This window comes from Amblyomma mixtum, chromosome 2 (assembly GCF_055824585.1).
Source record: "Amblyomma mixtum isolate Tamu chromosome 2, ASM5582458v1, whole genome shotgun sequence".
In the NCBI taxonomy this organism is placed as follows: Eukaryota; Metazoa; Arthropoda; class Arachnida; order Ixodida; family Ixodidae; genus Amblyomma; species Amblyomma mixtum.
Genome location: NC_143013.1, coordinates 127,741,234 through 127,762,625, shown reverse-complemented (window position 1 = coordinate 127,762,625; position 21,392 = coordinate 127,741,234). Strand labels below are relative to the sequence as shown.

At 46.9% G+C, this 21,392-nt stretch overlaps 1 protein-coding gene across 1 annotated transcript; it reads left to right on the top strand.

The window, feature by feature from the left end:
• The first annotated feature begins 234 nt into the window (after positions 1-234).
• On the top strand, positions 235-20,940 carry LOC149360838 (uncharacterized). Its single transcript, XM_089567944.1, has 5 exons — positions 235-351; positions 4,939-5,087; positions 10,640-10,707; positions 12,928-13,011; positions 20,750-20,940. Exons 1-5 carry the CDS (start codon positions 235-237, stop codon positions 20,938-20,940), a joined length of 609 nt encoding a protein of 202 aa, XP_089424070.1.
• Positions 20,941-21,392: the final 452 nt, after the last annotated feature.

Sequence of the window (21,392 nt, the reverse complement as noted above, 5' to 3'; positions counted from 1 at the left end):
AACGAATGCAACCAATCAAAACCCCTGTTAGTTCCAGGCCCAATTTTTCTTTTCCTGCTGCCCTGAAATACGCACGGATGCTTGCATGTAATATCCTCTACTCAATTTAAAACGAATGACTGCTCCTGGTTGAGAGTTCAGGCTCTCAGTAACTGTTACTGCGTCACACACGTGCGGGTATAAATGAGCCGGCAAAAGTTGTATCATGCTGCCGTTTTCCAAACGGCGTGCAGGATGAACACCTTACGAGCTGTATCTTGGGCTGTAGCCACACTGTGCGTGACAATTGCCGATGCAGAAACGAAGAGAGGGCCACACAAGCTGCAGCGTGATGTTGCTGATATCGCAGAGGTGGGTTATTTACGCGGCATCGCATTTTGTACGCTCATTAAGGATGCGCAACCAAAATTGTGACCCCCCTAGAGCTACCGCGAAACCAAACGGCCATTTTAGTATCTTCCCCACAATTTTAAGTTTATGAATTTTGGCATCCTTGCACTAATATATTTTTGAAATCTTTCTTAGTGTAAACGAAGTTAGTTCATTGTCACAAATATGCAACGAAACTCTTCGCGTTTGCACTGAACTCAGCGGGTTCATTATAACGTACCTACTTATACTATCCGGATAGTACCCGTGCGTGGTATTCCAGCTATTACCTATTTAATTAGGCAGATGCAGATGCTCCGAGGGCACAGTTATTACGTTTGTCTCGTCAAATATATTTTGTTTTCCTGTGAAACAGACACGCAAAGGGAATGTTCCGAAATACTACATACAAAATTGAGCAACTTTGTATCACGGTGGCGATAATAGACAGGACAAACATTTTTGCTTATAAGTAAAATGAAACTTGGCTGCGGCGATAGCAGCAAGCGGTCACGGTGTTCCTCGTTTTAATACGGCCATCGCTTTTCGCAGTCGTCTGTGAAAAGATCAGTGCAGATTTACCTGGAGGCGCGTGATCAATGCCAAGTTAAATGTTCAACATGATTGCAGCTATGGCATGTGATCACAGCCACAGCGCTAAGATTGCGTATAGCTATGCGAAACTGAGCGCCCATCTAGCCCTGCAAATATAGAAAGTAAACCCGAATGTGGGATAAAATAAACAAAAGGACGTTAAAGAAACAAATTAGAAAGTGCTTGGTGCAAATATGACACGTTTATCTAACTGTGGCATCTAAGACTGATGACCTGTGCAACACGAGTAGGCTCGAATGACATCCGAGTCGAATGACATTGGAGAATTTGAATAGCATTCGGACTCGCTACAGGACACTTTCGAAATGCATTCGAAAGCCTGTGCTCGTTTTAACTGTGAAACGACGACGACACTGTCACGGTCAACAGCAGCTTGTGATTATAGCGAAGTATCTAGTTTACTGTAATGTTATTGTAGTGGGACAAGCTTTTTAGGCCTGCGACACGGACGAATCCGATCGACGGACGGTCGGCCCTTATGTCCCCGGCAGTTCGGTGGCTGAGCGAAAATATGGTGATGAGGCAACGGTGCGAATATGCTCGCACGTATTCCTTATCCGTATTTGAAATAAGCGAAACGAGCAGCTATATCTCACATGGGCACACCTGAACACTGACCAGAGAAAAGCGCTTGCCAAATTAATTTCAGCAGACGACGACTCGAACCGACGGCGGCGGTGACGGCTGTTGGTTGGTTCGGACTGTGTACGCGTTTCGAAGGCATATCAAAATCTGGATTGTCTGCGCGGAGCTCCGTCGATTCGAATGCCACCTGAAATCAATTCCGTTTAAATACTTCGTGTAGCAGCTTAAGTTCGGCTGTCGAGTCGAATGACATTCGATTGGAATGCATTCGAAACGTGCGTGTAGCAGGGATATAAGATGCAGTTTTGATTCGCTGCTCTCCGCACCACAGAAGCGCTGCCTGCAATCGCTATCCTTAAGCTATCCTTAAGCAAACATGCTCAGAGCTTGTGTAACTGTGTGCGGAAACACGGAGTTGTTTTCGAATGTGGCAGGGCAGCCCAATGGCAATCATTATATCCGCAGGTATTTCCTTACACCATCTTAAGCTTTCCAATATTTATTGTTATAAGCGCACTACATTGGTTTTCTAAGGCAGGCGAACTTTTTCGTGCGTTGCACAGGACTACATATAAAGGGAAAATTTAGATAGGCATCGGAAGGTTAGACCATATCTATCAATATCCTCAGAATTGGTACATACAATACCTCACATGTCCTTACTTTCTCCAAAAGCGCTCGCCGTTCGTTTTCTGTGGCTGTCCTAGCAAGCACGCAAAATAAGAGTATCTTGCAAGGTTACACAGTGGCATCACAATAAAAGTGCTGTCCACGAAAGCTGAACTTCTGTGTAATCTGAGCATGTGTAATCACCGGCATGCTCATAGTTTCCACGACTCCCCGTCTTGCAGTATACAGAAGGAACTGAAATTCAATCTGCATATTGCGACCTCCCTACTATAACAGATTGTTATGCTACTTTCGTCCACATTGTATCTCGAATGGCTCCACGTTCGAAATCTCTCAGAGTCAATGCCTGAACCGGCAGGAAGCTCGAATCATGACACTGTGATTGATTGCTTTATGGGGCTTTAACGGCTTAAAGTGACACCGGCTCTCAGGGACGCAGTACTGAAGTTCTTCGGAAATTTCGGCCACCTGGGACTCTTTAACGCACAGTATACGCGGCATCAGAATACCACCTGCATCGAAATTCACCCCTGCCTTTCGGTTCAGCAGCCGAGCGTAATAATCACTGCTCCACTGGGGCAGCACCATGCTGTGATTGAACTTTATACGAAGCAGGGAGCAATGCCGGAAGGCATTCAAGGGCGCATGAATAATATATAGAAACCGGGCTGCTTCATTATGTAAACCTTTTGGGTTACTTTTTTCGGATGTAGAAGGGAGTTTTTTAAGGCCACCCGTGGGACAGTCGGCAGATTATCACCACGGAAAAATTGCTTCAAGGCAAGCCACGTTGCAACACATCCACAATGGGCGGTCCTTCACCGTGCTGTGGGAGTGGTCGTTAGTAACACCACTGTAAAAGCGGCTTTGCATGGAAAGTTTGTCAGTGCTAAGGCGTTATTCGCATCCAAATTAAAATTTAAACAATAGAATGTTCTTCTCTAATGATATTTGTCATCAAAACTGATAACTTTTACTCAGGAGTTATTTTTATCGGATATTGAAACGGGCGATAAAGCAAGAAATGTCGATCTAGTACTCGGGCCCTCAGAGGAAGGCAGAGATCATGGTGAGGAGAGTAAGAATTACCCTGCATAATTCTGCATATTAATAACCTTAAAACCGAAACAACGATAACGAGTGCTTAATATGCAAGGCGACGCTCTGGCTAAATGAGCGGCCAGACATGAATTAAGAGGTAAATTAAACACCACACTCTGCAACATGGTGGAAGTGAACAAGGCCAAACGAATAACCTAACTCTGAATGCAGTATGACATGGTGAATTCTATGTCGGCAAGCACTAAGCCCATTCTTCGTGCTTGCCCTCCGTCACTTCTCTATGTGGTGAGAATTTCAAGAAGTGCATTCATGGCTACCAATTCTCCGACCATGAGTCAAATGGGGTCGAAGAGGTGTATTTTTAAATTGGCGGAAACACCAAGTTTCTTACAGGAATAACTGATATTAGTAATTGTGCATTAAGTCTACTGATTATCAGGAACATGCACAAAAAATGTATTCCACTCTTGAACCTGTAATCATGCGATGTTTGTAAGGCTGATGACTTAGTGAACTCCACATCATAAAACAGGTGAGTTTTAAGATGTTTTTGTTGTTTGCTTACCTATTTAATCTCGTATTTTAATTACCACGAGTCTATCGATATGCAAATGAAATATTTTCCAGGAGGCCTTAAGAATAACTACAAAAACAGACTGCGTCAATGAAGCATGTCTTCTAACCAACACAGAGGGACCAAATCTGATTGCAAAAATACCGGACGTCACCAGTAAACAACGGATATGCAACCGGACAAATGTTTAGCTGGCATCAGTGACGGCCGCGTTTTTTTGTGCTCGTGCTGCTTATCACGGAGCAAGCTTGCGAAAATATCAAATCTGAGCACTGTCTCACAAATCCCATGCTTAATACTGAGCTTCCCGCAAATATGTTGTCGTCCTAAAAAGCGCACGCGCGCAGAACAAGTGGCCTTGGCGCATGCTAGCTAAAGATTTGTCACGATGTAGTTTTTACTGTTACCCGCAAATGCGACTGCTATTGATGCGTACATAAGGAAGAGGAGGAGAAGGTAGAAAAGGAAAGGAAGAGAGGTTAAGCGGAAGAATAATCGCTTTGATGGCCTACACGGGGGAAAAGTGGTGAGGGGGCAAAAATGAAAGAGAAAGAAGAGTAGCACTATGAAAGGTCAGTGTTCGTTAAAGTCAGAGCCTATCATGCAGGCCAAATGTTCTCAAGAAGCAGGTCAATGCCTTGGAGGCCTTCACCGCCGCGGCCGCGGCTGCTGGCCGAGAATCATCATTTCCCTCAGGGGGCGTAGATCTAGAGGCTCCAGTGCACGGCTGAGAGACTGCTTTTCGACGCTGTAGGCGTATTAATAATTGCATGTAAAATCCGTGTGCTGATATATAATGCAAGTTTTTCTTGCTATATAATAGTTGCGGAGAACGGGCAATTAGGGAGACACGGACCGCATTTTGAGGATCGAGCTCGCACTGAGCCCGAGACTCGAGGTCCCACCTGGCCCAGGCCCGCGGCTAAATATCGGGCCGTGCCCGGGGCTGTTCCATTATCATTTTAGTCAGCCCGGGCCCGGTCAGCCAAGGTTTAAGTGAGGCCCGGCCCAGCCCGAACCCAGGTCCGTTTCCGCAGCTGCTTTTCTCTCTGAACTGTAGAGAGGCTCAGTGATCACATCTGAATGATGCTTTCGATGCGCAGATTGTAGCCTTCTTTGGTGACTCCGTTGCCGTAATGGACATTGACAATGATGATGTCCTCGACTGCTTGACAACAAGGAAGACACAGTACGACCCTGAAGGTTGGAGCGTCACGTACCTCTGGTCTGTGCGGGGTTCCACCGGAGAAAGGTAAGGTTTTACCGACATCACCTATGCCTCTGAAATCAGAAAAATCGGCGCTTGGGGCACCTCCAGTACAGATTTAGGGCACAATGTACGTTTTGAAAAGACGGCTACCTAAGATGAGGAGGTTCTTAAAGGGTCAGTCTACTCACCGAGATGAGTGTATAAATAATGGCATGTTCTGGTAGTTGGCACCCTGTAACATCAATAACGAGGGGTCTGCGCCCGGTTTAGGCAGGAATTTATATTTTATTTCGGCGTTAAAAGTCGCGTAAAAAAGCATGGTGGCGACCCCAAACGTTCATTTTGTTCAAGAAAGTGGTAGTCTTTTTTTGTAGAAGCATAAGTGAATATACTACATATCATTTGTATGCCCCAATGTCAGAGAAACGCACGTTTTGTTCTGGTAAACTGTAGAAGGCGTGCCGCTCGCTTTTTCTGTAAATCACATAAATATTTATAATTACACGCACGCAAAACGCAGGCACATTCCCACTTTTAGTTCAGCGTATGCTAGCAGAGACGCAAAAATAAACTCAGCCTATAGTGGCGCCATCTGGTCGTCAGGACGGGAACCATTACTGTAAACAAACCGACTCTCCACTTAAGCCTAGGAGCGGCAGAATCGTCACTCTAATTATTAAAATAAAGCAAATTTATCTCTTATATGTTTTCTTATAGGCGAGATGAGACGAAGCGAAAGACAGGTGCCCCATTTATGGCCAGTGAACTCACTGAAAAAGGCAGCAACAACGAGAACTCAGTCCGAAGCGAGAGGTCCGGCATCGACGGGCGCCGCCATGTTTGTCGCCGCGCGGCGGAAATCCAGATGGTTGCCAGATGAGACTACCATCTCATACATATGTGTTCCCACATTAATAAATTCTATTTTAAAATGTTCTACCCCACTCCTTGGCACCAAAGCTGGCTAAACGGTAATTTGAGTAAAGAGCTATCGGTTGCCGCAAAGAAAATATGGTCGATAAAATTCAGTAGACTGACCCTTTAAGCATGAAATGCTTTTAGCTCCCGTTGTCGGCAGTGTGGTGACGTCAAGCCGAGACCAAGAGCCAACATCCGGGCTCTCAATTCCACTCAACCGGGCACTGAATTCCACTCATCCAGGAACTGAAACGAGAGCATCCGGGCACCGTACGAGATTTAACGAGACTCTCTAAGAGAGAGGGCCGCGCTTCCGCGCCGTCCCCAAGGATGGCGCTACGGTCCCACACTCACGCATGTAAAAGACCGTCCGCTGGGCCTTCAGCTCATGAAGGTTCCCCCTTTGGCAGGCAGATGAATACACCCTCGTGGAGTATTCGAACGCTCTGCATATACATTCTTGTCAGGTCTGGGCCTCGTCGTGTCCACGTGCGCTTCTGCATCGTCCTGCATTTCCTTCGTGCCACCGTCACAGGTGCTTAAGCCGAGCAATGGAGCCTGATGAAAGGAGAGATAGGAAGCGTCTTGCGGAAAGCGATCGCTTTGCGAGTGATACGCCACAGCGGAAGACTGCTCGCCCCTGCCGACAACGCCATGATTATGCGGCCGCTCCCGAAAACTACAAGGCCGCCACGGTTCGCGGCTGCCTTCATAATCCCGCACTATTGCAGACGATCGCTTCGACGCAACAAGAAGAGTGTGGTGGGGTGGGTTTGTTGAACACTAGACACATTTCAAGATTTTGACTAGTACCATTTACAACCAATGCGCTATGCCCGTAAACATTTCATGCTTACTGCACTCTCGGTTACGGGAGAGGCAGAGATTTTTTTTCCAATGCGCACTGTTGGGCTGAAGCACATTTACCTGAAGTACTGGGTTTATAGTGCAAAGATAGTAACACAAAATGTCATATGCTGTTGCCAATGTCTCGTTCTTTGTTGACTATAACTATATAAACTCCTGTGCTTACGCTTCATCGTCGTGATCATGAACCCGCCTTCGTTCATTGCAGGACAAGGGCCTCTCGCGTAACTCTACATAATTAACTCTGTCCTGCAACATCTGTGACTCTCTTATCCCCAGAAACTTAATTTTCTGGTGCACCTGCCTTCCTGCCCCCCCCCCCCCCCCCCTGATAAATTTTCCTTCTCTTCGTATCGAGTCCGTTTCCCTGAATGACCATCGGATCTTGCGTTGGCTTTACTTTTCCTGCCTAAGCCCATTTCTTCTTGATTTCGACTGGGATGTTCTAAGCGGGTGTTTTTTTTTTCTGGGCCAATCTAACGTACTTGTCAAGCTAAAGGCGCCAAAAACCACACACACACACAAGACAAGAAAATGGGACAGAGCGCCACCTCACTTCCATGCCTTAAATCTGGACCTACCTTTTTCCGCAGCTCGCTGTGTTATCGTCAATTTAAATTGAACCTTTTCCCTTCGACATGTTGCACCCGCACAGGAGACGGATGTTCTGGTAAAAGGCATGATTGCTGTGCTGTGCTTAAAGCTAGACTACTTTCTCTACTTTGAAATTTCCAATGAAATTATTAACAAATAAAGTGTGTTTTATGCTTAGCTGACAACCTACTGTTAAAGAAACGCTACGAAAGAAAACTGAAAAATCATGACACTTTCTTTGGAAGTCATGGCAGTGTAATTTAGCTATCCTACAGCCCAAAACTAATGATTACTCAACACGTAACAATGACGTCTAGCATATTCCATCTTCTCGCATGAACGACGGCTGTCAAATTTTCCGGTATGTTATTCCAAAACTGTTTAATCAGCACTATTATTCTTGAGCGCCTTTTTATGCAGTTCGTGTGCTGCGTACATTCTTCAAAATTTCTTTGTTCTTTTTTGTACTTATTCTTTTTCATTTCCTGTCTTCATACATTTTTTTATCTTTTATTCACCGTTATAAATTGGTTACCATCCTGACCTGTTATGACTTGCGAGGTAGTCTGTAGCTATGTAGTATAGTCATTTTGTTGTTGACGACATTCTTGTCCGTGCACTGTTCCTGAAGTTTTAGATTATCTGGGGGTGTATTCCTCTGTCAAGCCAGTCATAGGCTTTTCGGTTACAGTGCTAACATCCTCGATGTTGAAATAAAGGCATTTGTATATGCCGGATTGTAGGACTGGTATGCAAAATAATTCCACTGATTAAAATTTTTTTCATAGTCTATTCCGGTGGAATTTAAGAACGCCTCTATCTGCTAATTAAAAAGATAAACGTCTGAAAAAAAAACGCAGCATGTGATAGTTAGCGCTTTTGCTGACGCAACTCACCTGTGGCTCTTTTTTCCTTATTCAGTGTATTGCATTTCGAATCCCGAGAGCGCGGCCGAGAGTCAGGCTGACGACAAAACCTACTGGTGTGTAAGAACTATTCCGAAGGGTAAAAACCGAGCAAGATTTTGCAGTGTAGGTTCCTTTGCGCCTAGTAAAAATGAATATAGGTTTACGATGTTTGTGAAATAAATCAAATAAATGCCCGCGACTGGGATTCGAAACACCGGCGCATACAGATCAGCTTCACTGGCCACTGGGCGAGAGCACTAGGCAATCACCGCAGCCGAGCAACTCTCGTATTAAACTGCAACACACTCTAGCTCTCGGCATTGCATATTGTCTTCTTCATCAAGTAATACTAGCATGAAACTAATATTCGCGCTTTGAGCTATGTGACCTTAGTGACAGAGAGAGGTGCGCTGCATGCGTTGGCGAGGACAACGTTGTGGCAGAAGCCCCGCAATAGGGCAACATGCGTTGCCAAGATTACTGCAGAAACGCGCTACTGGAGACCAGCCCGCCGGCGTACACTGGGTAAATTGGCTTTCAATATGAAAAAGTTGAAGATGCCCATAGCTGGCCACATGGGGCAGCGGACACCTCAATCGCGCTTTCAGGTACACGGACAGGAGCTCCCATTTCCATTTCACAATCAAAGCTGCAACGACATAGTGTCATTCGCCTCTTCCGCGAAATATTTAGTGGACCGTGGTTATCGGTTCTTCAAAAAACGCAAAAAACTGCGTATAGCTTTCACTGAAAAAACCTAAAAGCGATGAAATAAAGGAGAGCGCTCTTTATTGAAGGCAGCATTTGGGACAGTGTAAACTACAAGAAATCATTACACAAAGCAATGAGAAAAAAACTGCGCACTGAAAAGAGATCAGTCATGCTTTACCAGCAGGCGGTCACGTGGTGGTATGCATCGATAATGATACGGTTTCACAGAAGATGGTTTTTCGGTTTGTTTCGTGGAATTTTTTAATGCAACATTTAAAATATAATTCTTTGCTTCTTAGGTAATGTAGTGTTCAATTTCTGAAATGTGCCTTGAGATCCCTTCATCTACACCATAAAACATGCAGTATTTAGCGGCCGTTTCATTAGATCTCTCTGTAGGACTCACATTTGTGGCTAAATTGAGTACAGACCATCCCAAGCATTCGAAATCATTTCTCTTTAGGGATCTCGATGAACTGATATTTAGGAACTAATACCGCCAATCATGTTTTCTCCAATTCATTTTTTCTATGTTTTCTCCAAGCACCAGGATCGCGTGTCAGAAAATAGTTGGAGAGCTATGGAACAGGAGTTTTTTTCTGTTGAGAACTTTGTTAGGCTGGCCTGCATAATGACGGGGTTGATGGCGAGCAACAGTGCATTTTTTGCTCGTCGGACTGTTAAGCCTGGTTGTTTTGCTAAGCATAAGGTTTTAGGCTATTCACAATTAGTATGGACTTGTTTCGATATTTCGATGAACACTATCTTTGTTGGAATTAGCCTCCAGCGTCGATTATATCCTCTGCTTTAAACGTGACGAGGTAAAGCTGTGAATAGGGCTACCTGCTTTTGCGTACATGCCTTCAGTACTGCTTAACTCCAGGAACAGACAACAAAAAGCTGGACAGGACCAACGCCGGACACGCATTGCATCCATCCTTTTTTGCAGAATCCTGGTGTTGTCAATTTTCAAGGGGTGGGGGCACGACTAAACATAAAACCGAGATCGTTGAGTGTACGGAATCGACTGTGGACAGCATGCCATGGGTCCGGAAAAATGACATGGGTCAAAGTGGAAGGTGCCTGACTGACCACCCTTCGTAAACGTTGTTACCATGTCAAGGAAACGAAGAAGGATATGGGTTGATACTAGGCTCATTTCTCGACACATATAGCTCATATACTGCACATCTGAGTTTACTCCGGACACACTTGTGCCAGACATGGACTTCAATGAAGCACAGATGTTATTACGAGGCACATTTCTCGATATATGTAGGTAATATGCTGTCTATATGTGTCATACCCCGCCCACATGAGTGCTTATGAAGCATATATGTGTTCATACGAGACACATATCTCTACACATACATATCATATGCGCTGCATACGAGTTCATACGAGGCACATTTGGGGCACATAGAGCTAGTATGTAACACATGAAATCAACGGGATGCATGCATTCACATAAGGTTTTTGGCAGGTATGTAGCGTCTGCATATTACTGTAGCCTAAGCAAAATAAAAACTCGCCAATAATTAGGTAGTCATGACTGAGAAGTAAAAACATTGTTTTTTTTTTCATTTTCATTCGCAGATTTCAGTTTCCACTGCACCTCTGGTCGGCGAACAAGCCCGACTATTTTAATTTCAATTCTTCCACAAGTAAGCCAATGTTCTCTTTTTCGTGCGAGCAATTTTGTGTTGTGGCTTTGCTCCTGCGGTCTTCACTCCTCCACAAATCCTTAGCACATGTTGTAGCTTATTCAGTTCAACTCAATTTTTATTCTGAACTTTTCCTGTGGGTGACGTGGATTAAAATTGGCTACTGTACACCTGCCGAGGCCCGGCTCCCTACAGCTTACAAAGTAGGGCATACCATGGAACGTACTGAAAACATCAATATAAAGCTGCATAAAATCGTGGCGGCAGGGCAGAAACGTGTACGCGGTCACATCGGCTAACCAGTACCCACTTCTCCAGAAATAAAATCTGAAATCGTACATATGGGAGATAATGAAAGAAAATGCAAAATTAAATTACACAACCTGACTTAATTAGGAAGTAGAGAATAGGTGGCTCAGAAATATTTATGAAAAATTCACAGCTGGTGCTTGCAGATGTCACAAAAAGGTATACACTTCTACATGAATCATAAAAAAACCGCGCGTAATGAAGGATGAATTGTCAACCCGAAAAATTTACGGGTACAACAGTAGCCGCTGCTAATTAAGGTTGGAGCTTGTTAATTCCTGGTATTTGCATTCCACCTTTCTATATATTATTACAAATATACAAGTGAAGAAAATACATTTTCCAATTTTTTGACATAAAGGCTTGTCGTTTCACTTTTGTGAGTTCATTTGGGGTACAATGTACGTTGTCTCAGTTCCGCCACACTGGGTGTTTGTGTCACGAATATTTTTTTTTCAGTTTCAAAGATAAGTACAAATTGACTTAGCACAGTGTAAACTCAACTAGTGTCCCTTATTGAGCTAAGCCATAAAGTGCGCAGTGAATACGGAGCAAAACATTTTTGCAGGAGACTCAAAAGAAATTGAGGCCACCGCTTTTCGCGATAGGAGGAGGATGTTTCATTACCTTTTTAGTGACCCGGGCCCTGCGGTCGGCATACATTAGGCTGGGGCTACCTAAAAAGAAATAAAAATAATAAGCGGGAGGTGCCGGAGAGGAACGGTCGCCGGCACGCGCTAGAGAATGCCCTGGGACCTTGACCCCGGCCGGACGCTGCCGCCGCCACTCCTCTGCCTTCTCCTCACTGGCACCACTCTAATAAACTTGGTCGTGGTCGCACTTTGGGTGACCTCCACAATTCGTTTCCACTATCACCAAAAAGTAAATTGCGCAGCTACTGTACGCTGGTATTAAGGATGTAATTATTCATTAGCATTATTGTGCTCTTGCCCACATTCCGCTGGCCTCTCTGGAAACCAGCGCTCCGCACCCGCCGTCGCACAAAGCAAGCCCACGCTCTCATCGGACATGTCGCGGCTTGCAGCCTGAATCATCCCGCCTCGCCAGCGCAGACCGTTCCTCCTCCTCCTCCTCACTGTCGGCTCGAGACTCTTACAACGCTTCGCCGGCCGCCCGATCCAGTCTGCAAGCCTTCAACGGCTGAGACCTCTCGACAATTCGCTATAAAAATGGAGCCGCGCTGTTGCGACGCGCGTCTTTTCTTTCACTCTTTCCTCTTATCTTTTAACTCACCTCTATCTGCACGTGGCAGCGGTGATGGCTCGGCTTGCGCCAGTTGGCAGGCCCGTGCAATTTCCTTTTCATCCTTCTCTCAGTCGCAGCAACAACAGCCCGAGCAGCAGACGGGCAGCATAAGAGCCATCACGCCGGAGCTACGCTTACCCGGGGCCGCCCCACTTCTTTGGGCTAGCCCGTGGTGCTCTCGGCCCTTGTATCTATCGTGTAAAGCCCTTGTACACATCGTACATAACGTCCTTTGACTCACCGTCGCCTCGACCGTTTCTTGACTCGGAGGCCCAGTCCTAATAGTGGTAGCAGCGGTGGGATGGCCCAAAGTCCCAACAGTGGTGGCGGCGGTGGGATAACCCCAAATTCCCAACAGCATCTACCCAGGTACAGCAGAACGGCTAGAAAGGAAAGCTACACAGCTTTCACAATTGTTGGTATATGAAGCTTTGCTGAAAGCTGCATAACGTCCTTTTGTAACCGCATGGCTGTGTGTGGATCACTTTCTTCTAACATATGTATTCCATCTCGACCAAATACGCGACACATTGCTGTGTCATGTTGGTTTGCGGAAAAAAAACAGTAAGCCAAGGTCTCATGTTTTGTTATTTCACTAGGTAGGAAATATCAGCTCCTGGTATATTTTATTCTTTTTTTTCGCAGGGCCTGGTGAGGTTCTTGTTGGCCATTCCGACTACTTTGACCACGAGAGCTGCGTCATAGCAGAGATGCCTGCGGTTGGAGATCGTAAGTCAATAGTGAAGATACAACTGATTTAGTTGGACAGGCAAGCGTAACTCACTTTCCATGCTTTGATTGAAGTTAGTCAGACATAAATTATTTTAGGAACGCACATGTAATTTTGAATGCCTTTGTGGCCAGCGGTAAATTTGGAAAGAGGAATTTGGAATGCCCAGATTACCAGTTGGGAACAAGTCAGCACTGAAGAAAAAGCCCATAATGCCCTAAGATTATTAAAAAAAAATGGAGAGCTGCTATATATTGAGCGAAAAATATCAATAACATAGACTTTCCCCCTGCGTTCAGTGGTTAAATGTGGGTTACGCACCTGCTACCACGGTCAGCTATAGTAGTACAATCATGGCATTAAGGACGGTCGAGAATTCCCATTTAGAAAAGCTTGTATTTTTCAGCGCTTGTCCTGTCTATGTCCCGCCACTGCTTCGCTGTTCCCCTACAATGGACGAGAAGCTCTAGGATTCCAGATTAATGAGAACATTTGTGGCAACATAAAATATTTCTGTAGCAGTAACGACAGGGCGACAGTTATCGCAATTATGTTTATTAGAGTTAGAAATTGAAAATTCTACAGGCCAACGCGCCTGCATCAACCTACGCTGACAACATAGTCCAAAGCAGCAATAGAGATGTAGAGTAGTCATTGAGTATGTAAAACACAGTCTAATGTACTGATGGGCGAGTTCAATGCAAACGTGGGCAAGATGCAGGCAGTGAAACGACTGAATATAGCATAAATTCTAGGAAGAGCTAATTGAAAACAATATAGACTTCGCAGGACGAAAAAATTAGACCCTGATGTCAAGCATTTCCTGATGTATAGTGGTAGCCCCAAAGCAGTTAGGAGACAACTTGGCATGGCATTGTTCAGATATGTGCGATAAGAAACAAGTGAGGCATGTGATTCCCAATACCGATCAGATAGGTACGTCGGCCCAAGAGTTCTACACAGATCAATACAGGCGCCTAAATATTCAGGATGATAATGATGGTGGCAAAGGTGCAGAGGAAGTGAACCTTGAACTTTTAACGGAACAGAAAAGAAAGATAGCTTTAGAAGCAGTCCTAAGGGGAAATGAACAGGTGAGAGTCAGGCAACCGCAGGAAGAGCTACGTCGCTTGTTGCCATCTTCCAACCAGCCTCAAGTATCGACCCCTGAAGAAATCGTGCGCGAAGAAGTGGAGCATCCGCTTCGCTCCTCATCGAAGCCTCCAGCTTAAGCTCCAGCCTTGAGCTTACTCTGCTGTAGTACGCAGTCCTCAGACCAAGCGACACACCATAAGGCCACCTATTCGACGCCAACCAGCTTTTCCCTAACGCCGCCCCCTGCCCTCGCTCGCCCAGCCTGTTAAAAACGCCCAAGCCCTAGGAAATGTGACGCCTGGAGGACTTCAGACAACCATCCGCTTTGCTTCCATTGTGGTGAAGCCGGCCATATTCTTCGTCACTGCCCGCACCACCGTATGGGTCTTCGTGGCTTTGCCGTTCACGCACCACGAGCACGCTTCAGTTGAGCAATAAACCGACGAGTACCAGCGTCGAGAGGAGTATAGGCCGAACAACCTTTTGCGCTCCCCATCGCTGTCAATCTCGCGTTTCCCGTCGCCACACGGCAGCTCCGCAGCCGCGGTAACAGGGAGGTCTCCGAGACCCCGTAGGAGAAACTAAAGACAGCAAGCTGTGGACGCGAGGTTCCTCACGAAAGAAACGCTGAAGATCCTCCTACGATCGCACCGCATGAAGACGGCGCCCCCGACACGCCCACGCCACATACAATGACAAATTCGACCTAGATGCGAACCACCTTCAAAACGACGCCACCACAAAAGCTTCGACGACACGCCCTACCCACAATTCACATACACGACGAAGCCATGACCCGAAGCCGAGGACTACGCGCAGCACAATATACAGTATGTCCGACTTGGAAGTGGTTATCGACGGCCGGAAAGTTGCCGCTCTGCAGGAGCCGATTACTCGGTGATGAATGGAACATTTGAGCCGCTGAGTTAAGTCACGAACGCTTGGGATGGCCCACAAATTCGCACCTCATTGCGCCATCGCGACGATGTTCCTGTGAAGTGATCCTGGGGATTGATTTCTTTATCGAGCACCAGGCGACCATCAACCTGCGATACAAGTTAATCACGCTTTCGACGTACCAGGTCATCATCCCTTCGATGAGAACCCTGGAACATCACGTTGCCCTGATTGTCCTGAGGGAACAAGTGAACATCCCACCCCGCTCCATCGCTATGGTCACCGTAGACGCTATGGAAGCCAATAACACTGAAGCCGTCATCGAGGGGAACAGGCAGTTGCTTCTAGATCGGGGAATCGGAATCGCAAGAGGCATCGCACATTTCCGCAATGGCCGAGCCGAGGTACTGCTGACTAAAATCAGCGAAGACTACGGGCACGTTAACAGAACGACGATTTCTTTCTTCGACTAAATATCTTACCTACGAGACTCCTTCGCCGTCTCCGACCCATCCGCAGAAGATTCGCCTGACGAACAGAACACGCTCACCTTTCGACATCAACCCAGCCCTGCCCTGGAACTGACAAGACCAGATCCGCCGTCTCCTTCGAAGCTGCAACCACTGCTTCTCCTCATCGCCGAAGGCTCGACAAGCGCTGACTGCCAAGCATTTCCTTATATACCGACCAGCACACCCGATCTTTCCGCCAGAACCCCTACAGAGTGTCGCCCCGAGAACGAAAACCCATTCGGGACGAAGTGGAAGAAATGATTCGCGACCACGTCGTTCACCCTCTAAAGGCCCCTGGGCGGCAACGGTTGCTATATTGAGAAATATGGCGCACTTCGATTCGGCGTTGATTACCTACGCTTGAACAACATAACGAAGAAGGACGTCTACCCTTCCCCCCGCATCGAAGACGCACTGGACCGGCTCTGCAATTATAAATATTTCTCATCGATAGAACTCAAGAGCGGCTGCTAGAAAACTGAGGCGGATAAAAAACATCGCCAGAAGACCGCATTAATCACTCCAGATGGCCTTTTGGAGTTCAAGGTGATGCCATCTGGTCCCTGTTCCGCACCAGCGGCTTTTCAGCCTGTAATGAATACCAGTGCTTGCAGGTTAAAAGTAGTAAATTTGTCTGGTATATTGAGATAACGTTGTTGCCTTTCCTTCAAACTTTCGAACAGCACCTAAAAAGGCTCCAAACAGTACTAAACGCAATGAAGTCTTCCAGCCTAACTTTGAAAGCAGAGAACAGCCACTTTCCATTTGAATAGCTGCAGTTTTTAGGCCGCATCGTTACCAAGGAGGGAGTATGCCCAGGCCCCCAGAAAACAGCGGCAATCGCATTGTTTCCACCGCCAGCCTCCAAGGAAGCTCTGCGCCGATTCCTCAGACTGCGGGTATTATCGACGATTTGTCAAGACCTTTTCGCGCATCGCTGAGCCTCTCACCCAAATGACAAGGGCAGACGTGTCATTTAAAAGGAAAGCGCCGCAAAAGGAAGCCTTCAAAGAATTTCACCGTCCTTTATAGTGCCCACCATTCCTCACGCACTTTGGTGAAATAGACGAAATTGAAATTCATACCGACGCAAGCAGCGATGGTCTAAGCGCCGTTCTCGTTTTGTACACCGACGGATTGGAGACAGTAATCGGATACGCTAGCCGTCCATTGTCCAAGGCCGAGGCTAACAATTAGGCAACTGAGAAGGAGTGACTTGCCATAATCTGGAATACGGAGAACTTCCGCCCCTCTTTGTACGGACGACCGCTCAAGGTGGTCAGAGATCACTACGCACTCTACTGGCTTGCGACCTTGAAAGAGCCCTCAAGCCGTCAAGCTCAATAGAGCCGGCACCTCCAGGAGTTTGACATCAGCGTCGTTTACAAGTCCGGACGGGAGCACTCTGACGCCAACTGCCTGTCACTAGTCCCTGTATAAGCACCGCCGCCGGACGACGATGAGAACGCCTTCTTTGGACCCATCAGCTCCAGCTCTTTTGCATAGCAACAACGCTCCGACGCCGATGCAAAACACCTCATCAAATACTTGGTGGGCAATGGTTCTTCACCCCCGCCTCGTTCAAGCGATGATTGTCTTCGTTTTGTGTACAAAATGATGTCCTCGTGAAGATCTTCGCGGGGAACAAAAATTTCGAGGGGGCATTTTGGCGATCTAAACTGCGATGAGGCGAAAGCCTTTCCCGCAACGCTCTCCAATGTCCTCACACTAGACAAGGTGAACTGCATATGAGTTGGAAGAAAATCGATGTAGCATAGGAAGGATGGTGGTTGGATTCGCGCTGTTCACAAGATTTTAGGATGTTTTGTTCCTAGTAAATGGCTAGTTAATCATTACTTGTGACTAGTAATGACTAGTTATCACTTTCACTTCAGATGTAATGGACGTCCGGACAGATTCATGGCCATGAGTATGAGCCATTAAAGGTTTTCGCCTTAAAACAGCCGAGCTCCTTGTTTACCTGCAAGTCTGCGCGAAGAAGTTGTTCAGGCTTCACATGACAAGATGAGTGCTGCGCATCTCGGGTTTTTTGCACCCTCCGCCGCATACAAGACACGAAGTACTGGCCCCGAATGTCGCACATTATGTGAAAACCTGCCGATATTATCAGCGACGAACGACCCTTCCCTCTCGACCAGCAGGATTTCGGAACCGCATTGAATCCCCGTCAAGGTCCTTTCAGCAGTCAACGTCTGGAAATAACTGCATTATCATAGCGACCCGCTACGCCGAGGCGACAGCCCTACCGAACGGAACAGCACCAGAAGTCGCCAAATTTTCTGTGCAGTTCATTCATCTGCGATACGGCACCTCCGATGTGCTCATCACGGGCAGAGGAACCGCATTCACTGCTGAACTGACCCAAGCCACCCCGCGTTACAGTCAAACCATCCACTGGAGGGCAACTGCATACCACCCGCAGACCAGTGGACTGCGCGGCCGCCTGAATAAAACCATATTCAATATGCTCACCATATATGCCGATGCCGAGCATAAGACCTGGGACGTCCTCCTGCCTTATATCATCTTCGCCTACAACACCGCAGTGCAAGATACCGCCCAGGGGACGCCATTCAGGCTCGTCCATGGCAAGGAGGCCGCCACCACGCTAGGTGCAATGCAGCCCAACGTTACCGAAGAAAACGTCGATGTCGCCTCCTACCTACAACGCGTAGAAGAAGCCCGAAGACTTGCCTGATTACGCATGAAACGCCAGCAGAGGGCCGACGCTAGACGTCACAACCTACGAATACGCAACGCGGAATACAAGCCAGGAGACCTAGTCTTGGTTTAGACGCCCATTCGCCGCCGCGGATTGAGTGAGAAGCTTTTACGCCGCTATTTCGGCCCGTACCAGGTTATTCGTCGGCTAGGTGAACTGGAAGTCATACCTGACGAAATTGCTGCATCCCAGCGGCGCCGAGTACCAAATGAAAAGCATAATCGGTTAGAGAGCCTCCTCAAAACAGCGTGTCTAAAAGTGTTGTTCAGGAAATCAATGTCATATTCTACAGTCTTCGAAGAAAACAGCAGTTTATAACTGATAGCGAGTTGCTGAAATGGCATTGGATTAAGTCAACTTGGAGAATCTAGCGACGGCAGATCGCAATCGCGAGAGCGAAATAATTAGAATTACAATATGAGGTGGAGTCCATGATAGAGAGAGGGTGTGGTTGATGGTCCTTTGCGATCACAAAAATGAACAAGGGAGGGGAAAACCTCAGGTTGCTTGAGCCAACGTTTCGACAAGGGGACTTGTCTTCGTCTGGGCAAAGCGTTCATCATTGGCAGGGATTAAATAGGGCCTTCGCTCCGAGGAGGAAGGCCTCGGGGGTGGGGAAGGAAAGTGGTGTGAGAGGGGATGCGTGTCAGGAAGGGGAGGGAGGTGAACCTTGATTCGTTAAGCTGCAATAGTGGAAAAGCTTATATCCGGGGGTCTGTAATGAACAAAGGCTTTGCAGGGGCTGCGACGGGGGGAGGCGCTGTAGGACCTGAAAAACTCAGATAAGAGGATTAGTCAGCGTGGTACAGGGAAATGAGAAGAAGGCAACCAACATAGGCTGGCACTGGAAGGCGGGGCATTTCCAAGGAAGGACAAGGCAGGGGGTGGGGGGGGGGGGGGGGGGGGAATGGCTCGAGTTCAGAGAAAGCCAAAAAGGTGGGGCGGAGGGGGTAACAGGGATGTCATGGTTTCCGAGAACTGATAGTAGGGGATTAGGAGAAAAAAAAAGGGGGGGGGGTGAGTCACAGGGAGACGGTGAGAAGGCCGGAAATGTGGTGGAAGATATGACGTGGGAAGGGTGCAAAGAGCGATAGTATACTCGGAAGTACTTGTATTTGGCCGTGTTGGTTCATAACTTTTCAGGAGGACACAGGGGCGCAACAAAAGACCCGGACATAGAAGCAGACAGGGACAAGCCCTTGTCCCTGTCTACCTCCACGCCCGTGCCCCCAATCCCGCCCCTGTGTCCTCCTGAAAAGATAATATACTTATGCGAGGGTCTAGGAAATGGTATGAGCACGTGCAAGACATTTGTTAATTTAAAATTATGCTAACCCTGGAATGTACCTGAGAGATTCCAGGTTTCCTCTAGACATGTTAATCCCTGTTGGTTGCAGTGTTTTAAATTTGTGGACTAGGAATGCTTCTCTGTATTTTCTGTGCCTAGTCGATTTGAAGAGCATTTGGCAGGTTCTCGGAGATCATGAATGGCATTTGACTAATATCCCCGAAGATTAAAATATATAACAGCTGTACCTTCCTGGTACTCATGGTGCAAAAACGCGCAGGCGAACGAAAAGGGTTCAACTTAACGACAACACAGCGAGCTATGGAAAGTATATTGATAGGTGCAACGTTAAGAGGCACGAAGAGGGCAGGGTGGATTAGGGAACAAATGGAGGTTAAGGACGTCCTATCTAAACAAAGAGGAAAAGATTTTCTTGGGCAGGGCATGTAACGCGACGGCAAGATAACCGATGGTCCATAACAGCAATGGACTGGATTCCGAGAGAAGGGAAGTGTAGCAGGGGGCGGCAGAATGTTAGGTGGGCGGATGATATTCCGATGTTTGCAGGAATGCGCTGTTCACAGCTGGCAAAGGAAGGGGTTAATTGGAGAGACACGGAGGGGGCCTTTGCTGTGGACTGGGCATACTCAGGCTCTTTTTTTTTTGCTATTCATGCGTTACCTGCCAGTGTTTTAAAAGGGCTCATCATTGCAGAAATGCCGAAGTTCGCCGGAGGCACTGTGCCTGCATATCTATACCGCTGCGTCAGTGTGGTTGTGTTGACATAATGCACGGATTTGGTGACTTCGAGGACAAATATAATTTCCTCGCCAATTATCTAGTGAGTTCCCACATTAAAGAACGAGGGACATTTATGGCGTGTTTTTCATTTTCCCTCGCATTTCCTCTAATTCAGGATGCTTCCATTGAACTTCGCACTTTTTGGGACCATCAACGTGAAAATGGTATATGCCAAATGAGCAGTAAGAATTTTGCAGCATATGAATTTATATCCCTCAACCTTACTTCGGTGACCTTGGCGACGAATATTTCAGAACAGATACGCGTACACCTAGCTGTGTGACCTTACAATTGCACGAGTTGCAGTTTTTATTTAGTCGTCACGCATGCCACTTAACTTCAAGCAACGCTTTGAATACCTAAGCGAATTATACATATTGCAGTGACATTTTACATTCCAGAATGCACTTTATGGGTCACCAAAGAGCGCAAGGACTCAATACCAGATCATTGTCTCCAAAACTTTGAAGACATTTGTGGTACTGGCGTTGACCTTCACACCAAAACCATTTGTAAAGACGTCGACCAGTCAGCCTTCTCTAAAACTCCGGAAACTTCAGCAAGAGCCATATTGATGACAACGGCATGGTAGTGAGCCGCTGACAACTGGCGAAGGCCTTAGTACTGAAGATAATTTTGCTATTGACGTGCTCACTCTGTAATTAACAAAAACGCAAGTGAAACACGTGGAATACACCATAAAATTCATCCTGTACTGGCACTGAAGGTACGCCCTTCCAGTTTTTAACAATAACGCGCGAGCGTCGACGGTCGGGTGCAGCGATGCCGAGGTGAAGCAGAGCGGAAATCGGGAGAGGGAACGAGTATGCACGCCGATCATGCCGCTTTAGCCAGCGTCGCTTGCTCGGCTGTTCTGTTGCGTGTGCATCAACCCTTGCGAAGCAAGTTTGATTCCGGGTCTCAGAGCGTTTGTTTCGTGTTCTGTCTACTGCGTGTTTGCGGCTCTGGACTAGCGCAAACGAGCAGTGTTCCAAGCACACAAAGACCAGTTAGACAGGGAAATAATCGAGGCAGCTTCGATAG

Excerpts from the sequence above, each read along its gene's own strand:
- LOC149360838 (XM_089567944.1), top strand. The coding sequence starts at position 235 with ATGAACACCTTACGAGCTGTATCTTGGGCTGTAGCCACACTGTGCGTG. Across the intron at positions 352-4,938 it reads ATGTTGCTGATATCGCAGAG|ATTGTAGCCTTCTTTGGTGA; the intron begins GTGGGTTATTTA and ends TTCGATGCGCAG. Across the intron at positions 5,088-10,639 it reads CGGGGTTCCACCGGAGAAAG|ATTTCAGTTTCCACTGCACC; the intron begins GTAAGGTTTTAC and ends TTTCATTCGCAG.